The sequence below is a fragment of the Brachyistius frenatus genome, unplaced genomic scaffold (assembly GCF_029030835.1).
Source record: "Brachyistius frenatus isolate BFR_SWC_R1_liver_20210118 unplaced genomic scaffold, ASM2903083v1 Contig_55, whole genome shotgun sequence".
Classification (NCBI taxonomy): domain Eukaryota; kingdom Metazoa; phylum Chordata; class Actinopteri; family Embiotocidae; genus Brachyistius; species Brachyistius frenatus.
The window spans coordinates 114,082-135,817 of NW_027210654.1; the positions used below are offsets into that span (position 1 = coordinate 114,082).

A 21,736-nucleotide genomic window follows, 5' to 3' on the forward strand; every position below is an offset into this window, starting at 1 on the left:
AGTGCCCACATTTATTTTAGTGTAGACTAAGCTTCAAAATCAATTTGCAATCATACTGGGCATTGTTTAAACCAAGAGAGGGCACGCTAAAATGTTCCCTGTCTCATTCTGAATGTGTCTTAATGTTTCAAAGCTGGCGGAAGCCCTTGAAACATGCATAAGAGTGGTTTTAATGGGAACGAGCATCACAGCTAATGAAGCCATGACTTTATACCTCAAGGTTCCTTCGCTCTCGAAATGTAGACGATGGGGGTCACAACAAAGGGAAGAGAGGACTTGTATATCCAGAGGGGTGGGGCTATACGTTAACAACTTCCAATTCCCATCTGCTGCATCACTCACCATGGTCCTGTAACCATGGCGATAGCCACTGGGCAGATGATGCAAAAAGTGAGTGCATCTGGTAATGAATTTGAGCTCAGCAGATGGATGCTTGACTACAGTTCATTTTCCAACCATTCACAACACAGACCCCCTGAGGGGCTACAACATTACCTCAAGTACACTGCAGCTGATACGCTGAAGGTTTCTAATTTTACACAGACATCACTGACATTTCCTTTAAGTCATCACGTTGCAAGGTTAAGGTCTTTCACTGATGCCGAGTAATAAATACAAGGAGTTAATCAGGATGTATCAAGGCGAGACAGATGAGACGAGGACTCAGGTGTAGAAATGCAAGTCACCTCTATTTCTTACCCAGTGTCCTCTTGTCCTCTGTCGACAGCCATGTTTTCTCGTACTGAGCTATTGAATTACACAGACAAGCCAGAGAGGTTAATAAGAGAGAGGATAAATTGTCCTTTTTCATTTCAAACACGCGACGGGTTGATATTAGCCACGCTTAACGTACTACTTTTATGGGCCATATCTCACCAGAAACAGATGACATCTGCAATTAGAAGCTATGATTTCCAGCTGAAGCAGGAGCATGGATGACCACTAATGCAGTAAATATTCCTTATTTGAAGTCAGTGTAAATTTGTGCCTGAATATTTATTTCAGAAGTGTTCTTCAAAAGCAACTATTGTAGGTGGAAAATAAGCTCGTTGGCACTTAAATATTCCACCATGACTCAAAGAAGGAAAATCACAACATAAGAAAATGCAAAATTGTACAGTATTTCAAAATTTGTCTTTAGTTCATTTTAATGTCACTCATTCAATTTCAGCTTGAAAATACATTTAACCACATGTTGTGAGCTACTCCAGTGTATTTACGTCTGCATCATAAATTTCCACTTCTCTCTTCCCTCCTAAAACAGAAAGTTTGTTTCCTGTCATTACTTGTCTCTCAAACGCGCCTGCAACCCGATGACAACACAAATATGCTTTACTGCAGAAGGAAAATAAATGTCACACTGATGGATGTTCAATGACAAAAAGAAAATACGTTTCTAAATTGAAGGTTGCGTCTGAGATTCAGAGTTTTGAAATATAGGCTCATGTTTCACTAGTTGACTGTAGTCTGTTGGGTATACCTGTCATTTACTCATTCATGACTGATTTGATCGCTATTAGAACTGCAGCTCTCCGACCGTCCAGAACCAGTGGGTTTGATGCACCACACAGAAGCACAGAAGACTTGGACAATGACACAAAGGTGAGAATGATCCTTTTTCAGAATTTGTTTTCAACCATCACTTTTGTTTTAGACGTAAAAAGTCTTCAAAATTGAAGACTAACTGGCAAATGTATGTTTGGTGACTTTTTCCTTGGGAACCATCTGCACCGTACTGTTTGATGTGAACGAGGCTAGTTCATGCCCTTATTAGAAACAGGCCTTTTTGACTGCAGATATTTTGACATTTAAAGGCAGGAAAAGCACATTTGTTATTTATGACATTGATATCATTCTTTGTGCAGCAGGTAAGCCAGTTCCAGCATGAATGCACACCGTGATGACTTCCTGACTTGTTAACATCAAACCTGTGCGTTTCCTGCTGTGATGAGTCGAACTACCTGCTGTGAGGAAAAACCTCTTTGTATTTCACATTGTAATTGACTTTTTATAGCTCAATGCTTTCTATATTTGGGTGTATTATGACATTTAAATCTTTTAGAAACACTACAGCCACACAGTGACATGCTACAAAGTTGGGCTGAGCTATGCTAAAACTACATGAGGGAGGCAACAGGAAACTCCCCATGGTAAAATGAAAGGGAAACAGGTGTTTTCACTCGAACCTTTGAGTCACCTGTCAGTTCATGATGTCTTCATTCCCTTTGGATCTAACCACAAACACTTCACGGAGCTAATAGGCACTTGAATTTCTTTAAATCACTTAAAATTGGCTATTTCATTTATTTGTTCTTAAAAAGTAAATTGTTACTGTCTGTCTCTATGTGGCCCTGTGATAGACTGGCAACCTGTCCAGGGTGTAACTTGCCTTTGCCCAAAGTGAGCTGGGATAGGCTCCAGCCCTCCTGTGACCCTTTTCAGGATAAAGCGGGCATAGATAATGGATGGATAAAGTAAATTTATTCATAGATCACATTTAAAAACATGCTTTTGCTAGAAACTGGTAGCAAGTGTAGGCTCTCTCCGTCCCTTGTCTCATTGATATGCCTCCATCTAGTGGCTAAAGGGATCACATACAACCAGATGAGTTTGGATGATTTTATTCAAACGGCAAAAAAAGGATTCACACATTATTAGCATTATTTTCCCATTAAAAATTCACCATTTCCTCATGTTTGTGTGAAGATTCTCAAAAAACGACAGTAAAAACCATCATCAACCTATTTATAACCACAACAAGCTGTAACATTTCTCTATCTTTATTTAAATAGGTTTCTGTGGTATGAAAGGAAACCTGTGTTATAACTAACATATCTCTTTCTAAACAGGCACGTGTCGTGTTGGCTGAGAGAGGAGCAGATCTGCTGTGATACAGGCTGTCACTGACGCAGGCTGCTGACTGACGAGCATATTTTCTTTACAGCTGCAAGATTACTGAAGAGGAGGACAAGATGGGAACACTGACAAGTGACAACAAGACAGGTGAGGGTTTTTGTTATACCCGATCTGATCATAATATCTTAAAGAGCAGAAATGGGGAAAATTTTAAGACATAAATATACAGAAATATTTGGGTAAACAAACAGGACTGCTGTTAAAGTGTCTGTGCTCACAGTGTTTGAAAGATTTTCATGGATTACAAAATCATAATGTCATATTTACACTGACAGGAATGCATGATTACTAAGAGTCTTACCAATACATTGGCTTTTCTTGGATTTAAAGAAACATAAAACACTGTGGGTTGGAGTTTTAATCTCTACATTCTATCCACGAGTCCATTCTGCTATAAATGTTGACTACAGATGAGGCTCTCAGTGATCAGAATGTTTTCTGACCATGTCGGTATTTTCTGTTTAATCCTCATCAGCGTCTTCTCTCTTGTACACCTGGATTTTATACTTGATGCCGTTCTCCTCTTGAATTTCACAGAACACACCAGGAAAGCTATTTTGAAATAAAAGAGAGAAAACAAAAAAGATAAGTGAAATAGCTCAAGTAAAATACATATTTCAATAAAATCAATCAAAAGCAACTTGCAGTTGAGCATAAAACATCTTCAAAATCATGAAATGGGATATAAGTAAGCTTATTGTGGAAAGGAACGTGCTGAAAAAAAAAAGAAGCAAATTTCACTATTTGTTTCAACTGAATTTATTGCAGAAAAAGCGACAAAAAAAAATGTAATCTTAAGTTAACAACATTTAGTAGTTCATATTCACAGTAATTAACAGTAATTAATTTATAAAAAACAGACTCATGGACAATCTTTACATTATGGACCCGCTTTTGCACTACATTGTACATATATATATATTAAAGTCTAGCATCACTGTGGTTGCTGTCTGTTTTTATTGTTACATATTTATACTTTTCTTGTTTTATCTTTTTATTTTTGCACACCAGGGGACTGTGAGAAACAATATTTTGATCTCTGTATGTCTTGTACATATGGTGAATTAACAATTGAGTTGACTTTGACTAATTGAAATAACAAAGACGTTTAAAGTTTTGGTGAAGTCAGCATAACCTTTGGAGCTTAGCATTTAAAACCAACAACAACGAGTCTGACAGATGACACTGATGTTGACTTTGTAACAAAAAGCTAGAATCACTTTCTCATGGGCTGCTGGGATCACTGGGGTTATATTCAACATAACTGGCTACAAGTTTATATGTAAAACCTTAAAAATAAGGTAAAATAATAATAAAATAAACGTACCTTTCTTGTAATTTGAATAGTTTTCTGTTAAACTCAGGGAAGAAAACGTCACACTCAAAGTCAGCCATGACGTCTGTCAGGTACAGCAAGTCACACCACGGGTGCGCCATAGCATCCTGATCAAAAAGAAGAGGGAGAAGAGATTCTGGTCACATTAACAGCAGTAACTATTAACATAATGTAGTGTCCCCATTTTGTTTTCCCGTAAGCAGATACATCATTTTAGTCTTCACATGTTTGACAGTATCGGCTTGTTCAACCTCCTAAATTGAATCAAATCTCTATGATGTTTGCACTGAGACAGATGCACAAACACAAGCCTCCTTTTTTTTTTTTTTTTCTTTAACAACTGATTCATACTTTTGCACATATGTTCCAGACTGCAGCTAAAAATGCTGGATAAACAGCAAAGGATCTATAAGGTATAAAACAGCTACAGGCCCTTTCCACAGCACATACTTTAACATGTGAAAAGCTTTAATAACATAAAAACTGGCAATATAATAGAATAAGCCACAACAGTGTGGAAATGAGCCAGCACTCAAAACAGACCAGAGGGCTCATTTATAACCGTTGCATTTTCTTTCGATTTTGACCCCACAGCTGTGACCACCGAACAAATATGTGCTTCATATCCTCCACCTCATCCACAAACACCTTGAGTTCTGTGGTGGATTGTGATTTATAAAGGGAACATTGAGTGCAGGTGTGCGTGCGCACGGTTTTATAAATCTGAATATTTTTTTGCGCACGCCGTTTTCTCCTTTTGTGCGCACGTACACTTCTAGTATTGACCCCACACAATGTTTTATAAATTAGGCCCCTGGGCACAACATTTTACCTCGTAGACCTGCACCCCACCAACAACCCAGACGGTCTCTATTAAGTCAGCGAGGGGAGGCTGTGCAGCCAGGCGGACGGCACTCTCAAAGTCTCGACACAAGAAGTGGGCATAGTCTGGAACTGTGCTGTAAGAAAAGAGGTGCCACAGGCAAAAGACGAAAACCAAAGAAAACACAAGGATTAGTTTCTGGATGACTTTCAATTTGTTACTCCCCTTGTTGATGCAGATGTTTTGCGTGTGTGTGAGTGTGTGTTATAATACTCACTCCAGTGTTGTACTGAGCACCACCTGCAGAGTATTGGCCAGTGGGAACATACTTTCCGGGTGAGAGTACCAGCACCGTTTGCCCCAGATCAGCAGATTCATCTTTCCTAGACCGGATATAATAAAATATTTTAATTGAAATACAATTATTCTAATGCTTCTAATGATGGTACAAGTTACAGGACTGGGTATCAACATCTTACCATGAATTGTTGTTGTAGAGAATATATAGAACTGGCTCAAATTCATAATACTTTCTGTCATCATACCACCTAACTCTGACGTCATCAGCTCAGAATCTTCTAACTACTATAAGTGTGTGCAATTTTAAATTATAATTTTACATTTTTGTTAATAAAACATCCAACGATAGAAAGTATGGACAGATAACTTTGGTGTAAGTACCAAAAGAAAGATGTTTTGGCAGCAGCATTTAAGAGTTGTGAATGATGCCCGGTCCTATAATGAGGAATGTCTTGTGAAAGAATACTGATGCTGAGGAATACCTGGTTTGGACACCCTGGTGATAGTGTCGATATAGTACTGGAATTCAGACCTGTGGAAATCACATCAGTGTTAAGAACAAACGGGAAACAGTCACCTGCAGTACTGCTTAGCAAAAAGCCTAATGAGACACAAATAATAACAAAGTCTCTTATTTGTATACCTGCACAAATGTCCCCACTTTAGAAACTGCTGTGCTGTAAACGTGATGTTTTATTACTGCTGGTCATCTTAATCTCTCATTGATACATTAGCAATGCTAATCCGCAATTCAATCTTCAGCATTTAATAGTACCTGTTACCTTTGCAGCTAGTCTTGCTGTTACTGTCTGCAACCGAGTTTGAATCATTCTCCACAGTTTTGATAACTTTTTGTCTTTCCTTCCATTTAGAACTATGAAAGTAATTCTTATTAGCTGCTTTATAGCCTATATCATCTCAAAAACGCTGCACAAAATGTGCATAGGATGGGGTTAGAATAGTTGTACCGATATAAGTTCTTAAAATGACCATTTAATTCTTCAGTATAGGTCAAAACAATATTATAATAAACCTTGTCTAAATGTGAAATATAGAGAACCCACGCACAATGCTTCCTGTACACATCATTTAAGGAGAACAGAACCAGAAGGTAGCGGGAAATAATCTTTATTGTTACAAATTCATAAATAGAAAAAACGCTGAGTACACAGGAATTGAGGCTTAACTTCCCCATTGAGTACCACCCCCGGGCCGGAACACTGCAACTCAAAACCGATCACATCCCCGCATGGCACAGCAGAAAATATTGCACAACAAGCGGAAAAAAAAACACAAAAAACACAACTATTTCCCCACTACCACTACCTCAGCAGGAACCTCACTTTACCGGCAGCTGTCTATCTCCGCCGCCGGCAGCGCAAATGCGAGCTCCACCCATCCAGTAGTTAAATAGTGAATTTGCAGTGCTTTGGCCTATTTGGTAACTGCAGATATGTAGACCTAACTGAGATAAAAAAATAAAAAAAAAAATAGTAACGGCAGTCGCTAACGCCACGTCTTATTAAAGGAAGTTGTTTGCATTTTCTAACTGAGAGAAAGAAAAAAAAAAAAGAAAGAAGCCTCTGAAAGACCACCTCACAAAAGGCTTGCGTCTTACGGTATATTCCAGGGCAGTTTTCCATCTTTCCCGATCCCCATGCCGTTGCAAATTGCTGCTATGAGGCGAACAGGCTTCTTCTGCACTTTATCCGGGTTCACTTCCATCTCCGACAACAGGCAGTCAAACAGACAGAATAGAAATCAGCAGCTGTAATTGTGCCTCTGTGTGTGTGAAGCGGACAATTTATTGAGGTTTGAACTCTTATCGACGCCCACCGAGCGGCAGCTGCTATTGGACACTAGTTAATATGCATGTTGAACCAGATTTTCCGCTTCCCCCCCCCCCCCCAACCAGAAGACATAACTATACCTCTGTTCAACCAGACAGCAACGTGACTCACTCACGAGGGTGTGTGCAAACTGATTACACAATAAATTAACAACAAGCCTAATTTGACTCACTACCCCCCCTGTGCGCAATCACCATGAAGGGAATGTCAGTCAAGGGAAGTCAAGCAAAAAGAAATAAAAAGTTTAGTGAAAAAGTAAAGAAAAGAAAAAGTCCCATGTTTTATTGTTGAACAGCTTTGAATCACGTGGGTGATGAAGGGAAGCTTAATACTTACCACCAGCAACATTTTGTATACATGAAATGACTGACTGTATTGTATTCGCAGATGGATAAACTGCAAGAAGGATCGTGAGATAAGTGTAATTTTAAAATCCCACCAAAAATTCTGGTTTAGACTGAGGCTCTGACTTGCATGTGATTTTTTTTTTTTTAAATTTTTTATGTAATGATTTGTGATGTAATGAGGGCTGAAGAAAATGAAAAGCTTTTCATAGAATAATTTTTGAGGCACTGCAATTCATGTCTGATTTGGCTCATTGCCAAACGCATGGTCCTCAGCATGAAGTAGCTATCTTGAATTTACAGCCACAGGATAGTTTGGCCTTTGAAAATGCAGATTTAGACTGGTTCAACGTTCTTTTCTTTCTTTCTGAAAGTTATCTCTATATATAAAACTCTTGCATCATAAATGCTGGTCTGTTTTCACATGTAGGAGTTTAGCCACATTTTGTTATGCTGCCAAAGGTGCTTCAACAAAGTATTGAGCAAAGGCTGTAAATACTTATGTACGTTGTTATATTTTCGTTCTTTATTTTTAATAGATTTGCAAAAATTTCAAAAACTCTTTTTTTTTCACTCTGTCATTATGGGGTATTGCGTGTCTAATTTTGAGGATTTTTTTTTTTTTTTTTTTTAATCCATTTCGGAATAAGGCTGTAACATAACAAAATGTGGAAAAAGTGAAGCGCTGTGAATACTTTCCGGATGCACTGTATGTCTAGCAAGGTTGGATACCAGGTACAAGGTCCGAGGCATGACGTATTATCGTCCAGCATCTACAAGATAGTTTGGCCTTTGTAATGCCCACTGATATATGAAAATGCAGATTTCGGCTGATTTGAGAGTTCCTTGTTTCGTGGAAGATGAAAAAGTAACTTGTAACCCATTATCGAGTTAGACACTGAAGTTTGAGACATTTACATAATGCCATCTGCTGTAACACGTTTAAATGGCTACAGTAAAAAAAAACATCCATAAAACAAGAAACCTTGGAGCAGGTGGGACATTTTAACAATGCAGTTGAAAAAGTATAATTACTGTAATAACAAAAAACAAGATGATGCAATATTTTTGTCTTTTATTGCCATTTCAATACATTTAGAATTTGGCCATTTATACAAAAATAATAGATTTACGATCACAAGGGAGACAAATGAAAATACATTTAAGGTCAAACTTTTGAGTTTGGGTAACATTATTTAAAAAAAAGGAGCTACATACAAAAGTTGGAAAATCAAAAACAGTAAATATTTACAAAACTTATGCTTTAGCAACTTTTCTGCTGTACATCTGTACATCAGACCTTTGTGACAACCTACATCTTGTGATAGCTTATTATTCTTGACATGAAACATTTAAGGGTGTGTTGTTTAAAAAAAAAAAAACAGAAAATAAAACCCTGATAATTTTACCTTTTTTTACGTCAGGTTTTTATCCAGGTCATGTCATGTCAGTGTGCTAACAGTGGATGAGGGTGTCAGCTGTACAAAACAGATCTTCCACAGTCGACTGATCACGTTTCATCACTGATGGGAAACATTTTATATTTTCACATTAAGGTGTGGAAGCTGAAGGAGTCAGATAATAAACAAAACATTCACATAAATAATTGAGAACAGATGTTTAGACACAGCTCAGTGAATAACTGACTGGTAGATGGTATTTTACATGATTAAAGACTGACGGCCTAATCTCCCTAATGTGCGGTGCTGAGGGAATGAAGGGCATTGGTCAGTGGAAGACAACGGAGCCTCACAACACCCTGATGTGACGACTTTATAATACATTGTTTTTGCTTTATTAAAAAAATATATTTATATTCTTCCTCTGAATTGTTACGTTCGAGTTCTAAATTCTTCCTTTCGTTCCTGAGATGTGTAATGTACCTTATCTGGTGACCAAGACATGTCAGCGGCTGATCATCCAGTGTAACTCCTGACAGTCTTAACATCATGTACGATAAAGTGTCCTTCAATGGTTCCAACAACCACATTGAGTCTCCACCACAGTTGTTAGTAACTGTTATTACTGTGTTGACAGGAGAGGATGCAACCCAGATCATACAGGCTGGCCAGGCAACCATTTGTATTCTGCCCTTTGCTCGCTGTTGCTTTGTTTCCAGAATTTAGAGCTGCTTTCAGGTGGAGCCTCTTCATGACGGCGCTTCTGTGAGGACTGTCCCCTTGCTGCATTAAAACACGAGACACACAACATTCGTCAATTTCTGATAAATTTGCTCTTAAACAACTTTTTCAATATTATTCCTTTTTGCAGTGCAGAAACTTCGCTCGGGGCATTTTATCTTTGTTCAATATCACTGTCTTTTTCCAGTACAACAGTAGTTTAGTTATGGTCGGTAATAAAGCCCGATATTCAGTTCACAACAGTGAACAGCAATCCTGCAGGCCCAGTTACATCAGATATTTGATGTCACGCTACATACCATCCAAGTCTCATGGCCAATAATTTTAGACATGAGTGTGATGACTTTGTGTGAATAAGATAACAGCATCTTGTCAGCACTGCACACTTTAAATGTGTGTCTATAAATATGCAATATAAACCTACGCACCTGTTCGACATGTTCCCTCCTGTATGGAGAGGTCTTCAGAGGAGCCCCCTGGACCTTCACTGGTCCCTGTGCTGACTCCCCCATTTCCACTCGTGCTGGGATTGGCAGGTACCGTTGCCAGCAGGCCTGTAAAGTAATCAAAACAAATTAAAATAATCCACAAGATAACACTTGTTTCTATAAATAAAGGCACACTGATTTCGTTCACATGATGCTAAAATGGTTCTTTTGTCGTCTTTAAAGGTCTGGCAGCCTTTACAAGCCAACGAGTCGATTTTTGTAGCAGAGCTAATGGGTAAGTGCACATAAACTGCACAAGAGTCATAACGTTGTACATTTATGGAAATAGTGTCTGTTTAACTCAGTCACTTAATGCCTTGGGAGACCTGCCACTGAAAGCATCAACAGCAGTTGATTAGTGATAATGTGTATGGTAATTACTGGAGAGACAAATCATTGCAATTTGATGCTCTGAGGTCAAAGAATGATTCAACACTTATTATACACCATGTCTTTAACACCGCAGCCCTCAAAAGCTGTGGTCTGATCAAGAGACGTTGACACAGATGTATATTTGCAGAAATGTATAATTTTCAAATTAACCTTGTGAACTTTTTTCTGCGTTCATTAAAGTGTTTCGACATGTGTCAGCCTTTTTTCCCCCTGCTTGTATAGTTGTTAATGTGATTTAACAAAAGAGCACGGCTGTGATGGGGTTGCCATCAGTCAACTGCCTTTTAACAAATAAGAGTAACCTAATTCAATATTGTGTGCTGTTCATTTGTCAGGCAAAGCAAGTGCTCTGTTGTTTGTATGACTAGAAACAGTGAGAACGTGACATCAACGGGAAAAAAATACTGATGGATTCAAATTATACATCAAATTGATGGTATAGAGCATTTAATCAGTATATGGGCCGTGAGCCTACCCAGTCCTCTGTAGCAGGAAATCTGCTGGTAAATGTGCTTCATCCTCTCTATGTTGATGCGGCTGGCCTTAGCATGGTTCACCATGGGCTTTGGGTAGTGGACTCCTATGATGCACTTTGCCGCTTTCTGCACTTCCTCCGGGGCATTCCAAGGATCGTAGATGTATCTGGCTGGAAAACCCCTCAGTATGGGCAAATAACGCCTGGGAGCAGGGAAAGAAAAGAATGAGGACAGATGTGGCAGATATAGGTAAAGTAGACTTCACGTGGCATAGGACAGAAATAGTTGAGAGCATGGAAGTTCATTAATTTTGTTCCATTCATCTTGACACTGAAAATGAGGTCAAACAGTTTGCATCACTATTTAGCAATTACTGCACATGACTGTATCACATCTCGCATTACAGAGAAGTTCTGTTGTTTAATACAGATCACAATATCACCAACACCAAAAGTTAGACAAAGCTCTAAACAGTTTTTTGATATTTTTGGATTCCTAGTGAAACCACAAAGAATCATTCCCCCTCCAAGGGAGACTCCAAAAAAAGCATGATTTTACTTTCCCCTTTGATTAGCTACAGCATTGAGGCTATTTGTTCCCCCTCAAGTCATTTCAAAGGCCAGTGCTTTAATATTCATGTGATACAGATGAAAGTACCGCCTGACCTTATGTAATCGCCATTAGGGTCCGTGCGCCGTCCAAATCCCATTGGGCAGTAGCAGTGGAAAAACTGCTGGAAAAATGAACTGCAGGAAAGCCACATCCAGCTGCCAGCATTTACACTCCAGTCCGCATCCAAAAGCAACTCTTCAAAGACCTGTAGAAAACACGGGGGAGACAGCAGATGGCAGAAATCAGCGCAAGAGCACAGCAGCAAGGTGCATTCACTTACTCAAACTTTCAGCGCACTCTCCAAATAATTAATGACATGTTTGCATCATGTGCACTCAAATATTTGATCCTTTTCTCGGTTCTTACCTTCATGCCCTCTTCCCAGCTGATCCAGAGGTCTCCCCTGGTGAGAAAACAAGCCACAGCGTGCCTTGCCAAATGATGGATCCACCCTTCCTGCCTCAGCTGGGTCATGATGGCGTCTATCCATGGGAACCCAGTCTGTCCCTCTGCCCACTTGGCCAGCGCCTCTGGGTTCCGGTCCCAGGGGATCTGGACACACACAGGGTTTCCCTCCATCTTGTCAAAGCAGGGGTTGTTGGTGGCACTTGTATAGAAGAACTCCCGCCACAAGAGTTGGCCGTACAATGACAGCGGTGGGGTGCTGTTCTTTTTGACCTGATGGACAGATGGACAGGTGGACAGGTGAGAGGACTGAGAGTTTATCATCTTTAACCAGATATTAAATATAATATTAATCTTTAAAATCAAAATTTTAAATGGGGGCTGAAAAAAAGATTGAAGGTTTTAAGTAGTTATGATACACGGATGTAAAAGACTCTCAGATGAAGAACTTACCTACTCTTATCACATGAACATGAAGCTAACCTACGGGATTCGAAAACTGGTTTAATCTTAAAACTGTTTCATTCGTACCTTTCTGTACAGATCAGTGAGTTTGAAGTGGAAGAGCCGACAGGAGAGACATCCAAAGCGCAGGTAAGGGCTGAGGCCTGTGGGACTGGCCAGTAGGGAGTTAGCGTTCATACGTGGACGCTCAAAGTTGGCCACCCATGCCTGTAAAAAGACGATTTGTTAGTTTGGAAATAAGATGAAGCCTTAAATGTGCAATGAAAGGCTTCTCCTTTGTCCCTTTTGTGCACATTAAATCACCCATTTGTTAAGAACAACGACAATGTCAGTCTGGATAATGGAATACAGTCTGTATGGAAAAAGTGCATGTTTAAATCACTGCTGTACAGTTTGACAACACAAATTTGACCAAACTAATAAAACAGCGACTTGAGCAAGGTCGTTGGTGACTTAAAGCGAGAGATCATGATGACGACGTTTATGTTATTTTGTGTGTACACAGCTCAGTAAAATGTTCTTTTTTACCTTCCTCTCCAGATGCCGCTCTAGTCTCATGAGGGCTTCTGTTTCTCCACCAGGCCATACTGCTGTGGTTAGACCCTCTGTCTCAAAACCTGAAAAAGGAACACATTAGACTCAAAAACTTTTGTTAGCCCCCCACTCCCAACTCTGACACTGAGGCATGCTGTCTGGCATTTCTATAAAAACACCAACACCAGTGCATTAAGTGTGTACATGCAAACAAACTACACACACACACCAACAAATTGAAAAAAAAAAAATGAAAAAAAAGCTTACCAAGCTCTTCTAGGGAGGGCACCCCAAACTTGTCATCATGGTCTTCACTGATGGATGTGGTACAATTTTTAATGACTTCAGATGTAATGGTCTCCGCAGGCAATTCCACAGTGTTCATTCGGTTGATGAGAGCCTGGAAGCGCTTGTACGTAAGTGGAGGCTGACTACCATTTAGTTCGATAATCCTTTGGGGGGAGGAAAAATATATTAAAAATGAATCCCTACATGCACACGCACACACACACACACACACACACACACACACACACACACACACACACACACACACACACACACACACACACACACACACACACACACACACACACACACACTGGGTGGCCACAATCTGCATTGTTTTAAACAGGTTTATTACCATGGAACGTTTGTCTTAACTAATGCTTTAGAGTCACTCACTTGTCCAGATTGTAAAGGGTGTGTGAAATCCGCATCATGACCTCCACTCCAGCCTCACTGGCTAGTTTTTGGATGGCAGCATCACGTTCCTTGCCAAATGGTTCAGAGTCGTATTCGTAAGATAAATGGGTGATCTGCCATTCCTAAGTAACAAAGTAAGACAAAAACACATAAACATACTGCGATTGTTATACATTCAGTGTATTATATTGTAAAGGAATGCATTTGATATGTGAACATCATAAACAACAAATTGAAAAACCAAAGTGATTGACCTGAAAACTGGTTTCAGGATCATGTAAAAGGCCACATCATATATAACTAGAGTCATAAGTGATTTTGATTTTTGAGATTTTTTTATATTTTCTTTATTTCTGTATCAGCAATTTGGGAGGCCTTTGCATTTGTTCAGTGGAGTATAAAAAATATTGCATTGTGTTTCAGCTGTTTTTTTAATAGGTTTACTTTATAGACTGCATCATCCTCTCTACTCCATCTCTCATACCTTAAAAAGACGAGGGAAGACATCTGTCGGTTGGCCTCTGATGACAAACAAGCGGGAGTTGAGTTTGCGCAGGCTGGCATCCAGATCCTCTAGACACTGCAGCAGAAACCTGCAACCAAACAGAAAGATCAAATAAAGAATTATACATATGAAATGACTTCCTCCCAGTGTCTACAAATACAATATATGCAATCATGAGACCACTAATCACAGGGGTACCTGATGCGAATGAACTATTGAGGGAGCTTATGCCTCCACTACTGCACGGATTAGATGTGTATGGGTAGGTAAGATTCAATGGAAGAGCAATGGCCCTAACAGAACTAAAAGTAAAAGCTGGTTCGACATGCACGTGTAGCTTTATTAAAAGCCTTTGCCTCAAGACTCATGCCTATTATGTGGGGCGGTTGATTAAAAAAAAAAAAAAGAAAACTGTATAAAGAAGACAACAATTTCCATGTAGAAATAATCTGATAATATACTACGATAGTCAGTGATTTAAAACCAAAATATTGACTGTCTTAACAGCACAGTACTTTTAAGGACAAAAAACTAAAAAAATGTATCAGAAAATTATTTATTCAAATACAAACGGTCAAAGTGCCCTAAACATTACAGAGAAGTGTGAATGATGTGAATGTGTGTGATAAGCTAGAAATGGTGTGCACATAGTAACTGAGGTGGTGTAGCTGAGGCTGGCGTTCTGGTGAGCGCGAGTGTTTAATGTAGGTCAATGTCGATGTAAGGGGGGCATGATGTAATGACCATAACAATACACTGACCCAGTTTTGCAGCTACCCATTCAGCGTAGAGTAGCAGAGATAGTAAGCGGGAAAAATAACTTGTATCGTCATGATGGTCAGGCACCGCACTTCCTGCCCCGAACCTTTACACCTTTGTACATATGTACAACATAGTGGACAGTGCCCAAAAATGTTATCTCCTGACAGGTACATGTACATATGTACACCTGCAAAGTAACACCACGGAAAAGGTAGGTAGATAAATAGTACTAATTCTCTGCAGGAGTTGTCGGCTTGCTCAAAATTATGAGGACTCTAAAGTTAAAATCTCAAAGACTTGTGCTTCGTTCTCTTTGGCGGCACCTACGGCAATAAGCGGTAATCGCAACTGTGTTTTTGGACTTCATCCAAACAGTGTGACTTCAGCCAGCTGACAGTTGAATACCATGCCTGTTGCATCAGCTCCACCTACCCTCTCTGGTAGAGTGACCACTGCCGGATGATAGAAAACACATCACTAACTGTGCATCATTTGTGATTTTTTTTTTTTTCTTCTCAGCATTGTTGGCACCAATATCCAGCTGGTTCGGTATGTAATACAGCAAAGAAGGGCAGTCATCAGTACGCCTCAATGGGCAATAATGACTTAACATAAATGTATTTAAATGGAAATCTTTGAGATTATATCTTTAAAATAAAGAATTCTGTTTGTATATGGACAGGTCTACAACAATATTAAAGTTTTAATATAATAATAATAATATGCTAGGTTTCACAGCTCATTAGAAAGGATCACTTTGCTGTGCCTCTATTGTCTGTAGCCTCGATAGAAGAGCTGCTGAAATCATTCTGCTTCTAATCCTGTCCTCTGTTGTACTATGGACACGTTCACATGGTGACAGCCCATGCGTAGGTTTGGTCAAATACTGGTTTGTTCAAAGTCATTTGCTATTCACAATAGCAGGCAAAATTTAGTATCTTTTCAATTTCATAGTGCTGTCCACATTGTCCACCTGTGACAGTTACAGTATATCTTATATAGTGGATTTAGAGAATCTTAAAATGCCAGAAGAAGTGACAAAGTACTTTTGCTCGTGCTTTACTGAAGTACAAATGAATGAAAATCATGATGTTGTACAATATGATTCACTGCTACCCAACAGTATATACGAAGTTAAAATTAGTCCAGCCATAAACATCTACACCAGTAAAATGCAACAACCTCATTTAAGTAACTGTAACAATCGAAAACAACATGTATAGAACAGTAAAACACTGGAAAGGACCATGTTACTGCACAATGTGCGTTTTTACTTTTCATAGTTTGTTTTGAATGCAGGATTTTGACTTGCAGTGGAGTACTGGTATTTTTTTTTTTACTCAAGGAAAGGACCTGAATACGTCTTCCACCACTGCTCTGCACCCGTTTATCACCCACTTGTTACAAGTTCTGGCATCCTGTCCCGCCTCCCTTACCTCCACCTGTTGATGCCCACGTTGGAGGACCCTGCGAACCAGGGGTCCAGAATGTAGATGCAACGCAGGGTGTCCGCTCCCCGGATAGAGTCCCTCAGAGACGGATTGTCGTGCAGCCGCAGTCCCTTCCTGAACCAGTGGATCGTGTTGACCACCATGTCGCCTTCTTTATTGACAAGTGGGGTGGTATAAGTGAGATGGGGGTCCCAAAAACAACAACAAAAAAAGACGTCCTATTACGTAGATCTCTGGGCAAAAAAAAAAAAAATGTCACAAAAACATCCGAGGACCGATGAAGTAGTTTTAAAACCCAGTCAGTGGATTCGTGGGGTAGCGTTGAAGGTTTGTCTGACCTTATCCTTGCTCCATGAATTTATCCACAGAGTTGGGTCTCCTGACCAGCAGTGGCTTGCATGTGTGACAGCAGATAAATACCGCAGGCGCACAGATATATGTCAACTAAATCTCAAAAAGTAGAAACGCACTGGTACCTACGGTTTGTTTCCACGTGCAAGGTTAGTCGAGACAAAGTTAACACGCACCTGACTTCAACTAACACGTTAAGCACTGGGTTATTAACTATAACAACTGGTAAACACAGCAATGCAAGACGTCCTTTCTATGTCAACATCTACACTCACAAGCATACGCAGGAACAAATGGAGCGCTCCGATTGGTCAGCATCAGCCTTTATGTAACGTTTCCCCTGTCACGTTTCCATAATGTGCTTTTTCTGACATCTGCTTACGCGCCGCCTGGGGTTGTTTTAAACCATCCTAATCTCGATAATCAGTCTTATTCTTGCTATAATGCCTGTCGTGTTTAAGTTTTGGAGCACAGAATCCCTAAATAACCTCTAAAAGTGGCCGTTAAAAGCAGTCAATCAGAGGCTTGGTTTTGCGTTATGTGGCGCCCCCAGAAGTACCCGGATGGACACGTGCCGTGCGGCGAGGCATGCCTCGAATCAGGTGCGCTCGTGTTAGCGCAGAGGCTGCACCGCTTAACCCTCGTGTTGTCCTCGGGTCAAAATGACCCGCAGCTGTGTTCAACCAAGTTCTATTTTATTTTCATATTTTTTTTGGGGGGGGGATCATTGGTGACAAGGAGGCTGTGAGGGTTTCTTTAAAGGATGATGACCAATGATCCCCCCCAAAAAAATATAGAAATAAGAAATAAAATAGAACTTGGTTGAACACAGCTGCGGGTCATTTTGACCCGAGGGCAACACGAGGGTTAAAAGTACACCCTTTTTGCCTCTATTTTAGACAGTGAGTTAATGACCAACACAGACACGTCTATTCCTGCATCCGCAGCGACATTTGATCGGCTGTGTATATTTTAGAATGGAAATGACTACTTCTTTATTAATATTAGGCGACTTCGATCAGTTAAGGCAAGTGATTTTATTTAAGTGGTGTGCCATATTGCACATACCAGCAAACAGCACACAGCAGCCTAAGTGTTACTGTTGCGTATCAAGGGTGGCTATTTTTTTTTTTTTTTTAGATGTGAATCTAAATCTGTATCTTTGTGTCTCTCTGACATCTGTTCGGTGTCTAGAGACATTAGAAAATTAAGAAAATTACAGTTACGCTAAGCTGTACAATTTACTTAACTTCTTAAGGAGGGGCATTCCCTATAAATGATATTGTGAATTTACTGCATGGCAGATTAAAAGTCGTATTTTGCATGTTATTATATATATTTTAGGTGTTATCTATGACCCATTGCTAAAAGCTTTTTTTTTTTTTTAAACCAAATCTTTCTCTGCCTCAGACACTGAAAGTTCGATCCCACCTAAATGCATTTTTTTCCCCCAAAAGGGATGATTACAAAAATGTTGTGAATAATTATATGATCTGTTAATGCTGTTTTATGTCACACAGAAATGCCACTGAGTAAAGACAAGAACATACGACATCATCGGGAAGTAAAATCATGTCAAACAACCAGGCCTTGTGAGGCTACAGTGTATCTCCCATTATAGTAATTATCTACCTGCAGGCATCTAACTTGTTCAGAACATTATCCCTGATAATTTCTGTTTTTGTTGTATTCATGTGCAAACCAATGGGAACAAATCAGGAGACGAATAAGACATGGATCACAACTCTGCAGTGGATCAGATCATGTTTTTGTTTTTGCTGACTGTCTTTGATATAGCTGCAAAATATTGTACTGCATCTGGGGGAATTTTCCATTCTGACTTCCCCACTTCTTAACAAACCTAACACTGATCTCGCATTCTTGACACTTTTTCCAAAAGCCAATTTAATACATAAGTGTCACTCCTCTGAAAGTGGTAGAATTTTAGTCATTTCTATGTCAAGGAGCACACTTATAATAAAATTGGCTGTCTTAATTGACTTAATTGCGCTCAATCACAGTTCAAAACCTAATAGCTGCTCTCCTAAATCAAAGTCAGCTTTATTGGGAAATAATATGCAGTCGAAAATAAATATTATTGCAGTTTTACAAATGAACACTGGATGGCAGTCTTAACCAGGAATTGTTTTTTGGAGGCCTTGACCTCAACTGTATCACTTATTTATTTTGTTTTTACATTTGCCCTTTGGACAATCAATGTTCAGTAAATGTTCAAATATTCCACTGGATAAGTGACAAACTTGACCTGCTAGTTTTGCCGGAGGACATGTCAGGGGATCACAAAACTCAGTACGCTTCATCCTCTGAGATCTATAAATGACTGCACACATTTTTTTTTATGCAAATCCATCCAATAGTTCTAGAGCTATTTCAGTTTGGACCAGAGTGGTGGACTGAACAACAGAACAGCAAACTAATATCGCCGATCTAAACGCTATAGTAATACCATGGCTGAAAAACAGGTCTCATGTTTTTAGGCTCCGGATGGGTTTGAACTGTATAGAAAAAGGCTTTGGCCACAAAATCACTTTTTTTTTTTGGACTACCTCCTCTGAAGTTGTCTCCCTCTGGCATGCTGCACCTTATACATTAAGTGTGATTAAAGCAGCCTCTTGGCTTTGCACCGGACGCAGACATGAAACTAATATTAAATAGTCTAACCATAAACGACCTTCAAAGTTAGTTGTAAAAGCTAATGTAGCTACTTTCATTTCAGCAGCAATCGTTCTCCTAAAGTCTTTGGTGCTCAACATCAAAGCTTTTTTTTTTTTGTCCTTGGAGAATAGAGCTGCCATGTGGAGGTTACATAGACAATTAATACAAATCAATCAGCTGACCCCTCTGATTTTCTCTCTGAACCCAGGAAAAGAGGGCATTGCAGTTGTAAAGGTGTGAAAACCAAGTTTTCTAACTCATTTTTATGTCAATCTCCCAAAATGTGTGACAGTGAAAAGTGATAAATAAATACAAATACTGTTTATAGCTTTCACAGTCAGAGCAGAGAGACAATGCTAAACCAATTAATCTCTATGTTTTAGTAGATGTATGTTTGTTGCACACATCCTATACTGTCTCTTGTACTTTTCCTGTCCAATCTTTAGAGTCTGAACACCCAGCCGCCCACTCCCAGCAATGAAATGGCAGCCACATTGAATTACATAAAACTGTAAGTTATGGTATTAAATCACCAGCAGCGAATATGTCACAGTGCATAGTTACAATTGTCTGAAGCAGTTAGTTTGATGCCTCTTTTCCATTAATACAAATTACAGTTGCAGATTATAAGGCATATCCACAATGTTCACATCTATCGCATGCTCGTATTGACACACATGCAATTCAAAGCACTTCAGGCAAAGAAAAGCATTAAATTAACATGAAAAAAACAAGACCAATAAAAATCGAAATAAAATGATTAAAGATAAAATACATTTTGATTTGCTTTGAAAGTGTGGTAGCAAGTTGTTAGTTCTAAATTTACACAGATGAGGAAATAGGAATTTAAGAGCAATAAATTAAAAGGACAAGAGAAGAATCGTGTTTTAAATTTAGATTATAAAGTGGCTACAGATCATCAGGCAGGTGGCTCCATCTCTGTGCAGCAGCTGAAGCTTCACTGTTGGTTGATAATAAATATGTTTTGCCCTGGAGTATTGAGTGACTCATAAACCGGCAGCAGCACTTTAAAAAAAACTTTTCTATAGGTAGGTAGCTAGTGTAAGAATTTAACAATAGGAGTGATGTGATTTTATTTTTAAGTCACTTCCACTGCATGCAATTTCTTTTTATATATATATATATATATATATTGATTCTGATATGCCACAAAGTCTCAAGCCTTTTGCCTCAACAAATAAACTGAAGTTTGATTGTAACATCACCAGGGTTCACTGTTGCTCCAGAGAGGAATCTAACCTGCTGTCAAATGCAGAAGCTCATACAGTCCTTTTGCATCTAAGAAGTGAACTCACAGTGTAGTCCCCAGTATGGAGTATTGTTTAACCCACCACTATGAATTATTTCCACTACTCAGACTATTTTACACTGAACCTTAAGATTTCACAGTTATTTGCTCTGAATTGATTTCAGTCAGCATTGCAGTGTGACGGATCATTTTCAGTAACCACAATCTAAATGCTGTAGCCTCTTGAGAATAAAGAAATGATACATTGTGGCTTTCAATTTAGTTAATATTAGAATGGATAAACATTAATGCAGGTTCTGAAGAGCCAGAGTCAGTGGGTGCAGAGTAAAAAACAAAAAAGCCAACACTCAGGTTAGACCATGTGAGTGATCCCAGCAAATGACCTTGGAAGTAATTCAGATCTTTTCAATGAGTTCTCCTATAAAGGAACAGAGAAGTATACATTATGCATGCAATCTATTATTAATGGTCTTGAGTCATGTTACGATCAGACATGAGCCCTCAGAAAATATCTGAAAAGCCTGATCCTCTGGTGGACTTGTCCTCTAAATATGGTTACATAAACTCATCTGCTTCTATATTAGGTGATTTATTATTCGCTGCAATTTCTTTCTTTTACATTTTACTTTTACATGGAACATTTCACAGGATTTCTGCAGTTGTGCTCCTTTAGAGTTTTGAGAAATATTTTTTTGTCATAAGTAAACTAATGATAACACAACCTGTCATCAGTGTTTGGCTTTATATGAGCCTAATAATATTTATCAGGTGCTACATCAGTGACTTTTTATTGATCCTTTAAAGTGATCCAATTAAAACTCTTGGCTGCTTCTGCCAGAGAGTTCATTGGCTGACAGCTGTTCTTGGTTCTCCACAGCCCCGCCCCCATCTGTCAGGCACTGCGTTGGTACAGCACTGTGTGACTGTTGATGC

The 21,736-nt window shown here is 39.2% G+C and overlaps 2 protein-coding genes across 2 annotated transcripts; both read right to left on the reverse strand.

The window, feature by feature from the left end:
• Positions 1–2,605: 2,605 nt before the first annotated feature.
• LOC138624760 (dihydrofolate reductase) lies at positions 2,606–7,210 on the reverse strand. Its single transcript, XM_069705239.1, has 6 exons — positions 6,994–7,210; positions 5,858–5,907; positions 5,353–5,458; positions 5,085–5,211; positions 4,244–4,359; positions 2,606–3,468 (listed from the first exon to the last, which is right to left on the reverse strand). The coding sequence occupies exons 1-6, from the start codon at positions 7,098–7,100 to the stop codon at positions 3,378–3,380; spliced, it is 597 nt and encodes a 198-aa protein (XP_069561340.1). The 5' UTR covers positions 7,101–7,210; the 3' UTR covers positions 2,606–3,377.
• Positions 7,211–9,371: 2,161 nt separating this feature from the next.
• cry1b (cryptochrome circadian regulator 1b) lies at positions 9,372–17,137 on the reverse strand. Its single transcript, XM_069705240.1, has 11 exons — positions 16,492–17,137; positions 14,273–14,381; positions 13,768–13,910; positions 13,351–13,535; positions 13,078–13,166; positions 12,616–12,756; positions 12,046–12,357; positions 11,733–11,884; positions 11,067–11,269; positions 10,139–10,264; positions 9,372–9,752 (listed from the first exon to the last, which is right to left on the reverse strand). The coding sequence occupies exons 1-11, from the start codon at positions 16,647–16,649 to the stop codon at positions 9,625–9,627; spliced, it is 1,746 nt and encodes a 581-aa protein (XP_069561341.1). The 5' UTR covers positions 16,650–17,137; the 3' UTR covers positions 9,372–9,624.
• Positions 17,138–21,736: the final 4,599 nt, after the last annotated feature.

Coding starts and splice junctions, on each gene's coding strand:
- LOC138624760 (XM_069705239.1), bottom strand. CDS start 7,100: ATGGAAGTGAACCCGGATAAAGTGCAGAAGAAGCCTGTTCGCCTCATA. Junction 5,459..5,857: donor CACCAGGGTGTCCAAACCAG/GTATTCCTCAGC, acceptor TATCCGGTCTAG/GAAAGATGAATCTGCTGATC. Junction 4,360..5,084: donor GTGGGGTGCAGGTCTACGAG/GTAAAATGTTGT, acceptor CTTTTTGATCAG/GATGCTATGGCGCACCCGTG.
- cry1b (XM_069705240.1), bottom strand. CDS start 16,649: ATGGTGGTCAACACGATCCACTGGTTCAGGAAGGGACTGCGGCTGCAC. Junction 12,358..12,615: donor TCACTGATCTGTACAGAAAG/GTACGAATGAAA, acceptor TCTGTCCATCAG/GTCAAAAAGAACAGCACCCC. Junction 11,270..11,732: donor CCTAATGGCGATTACATAAG/GTCAGGCGGTAC, acceptor CCCTGCTCCCAG/GCGTTATTTGCCCATACTGA.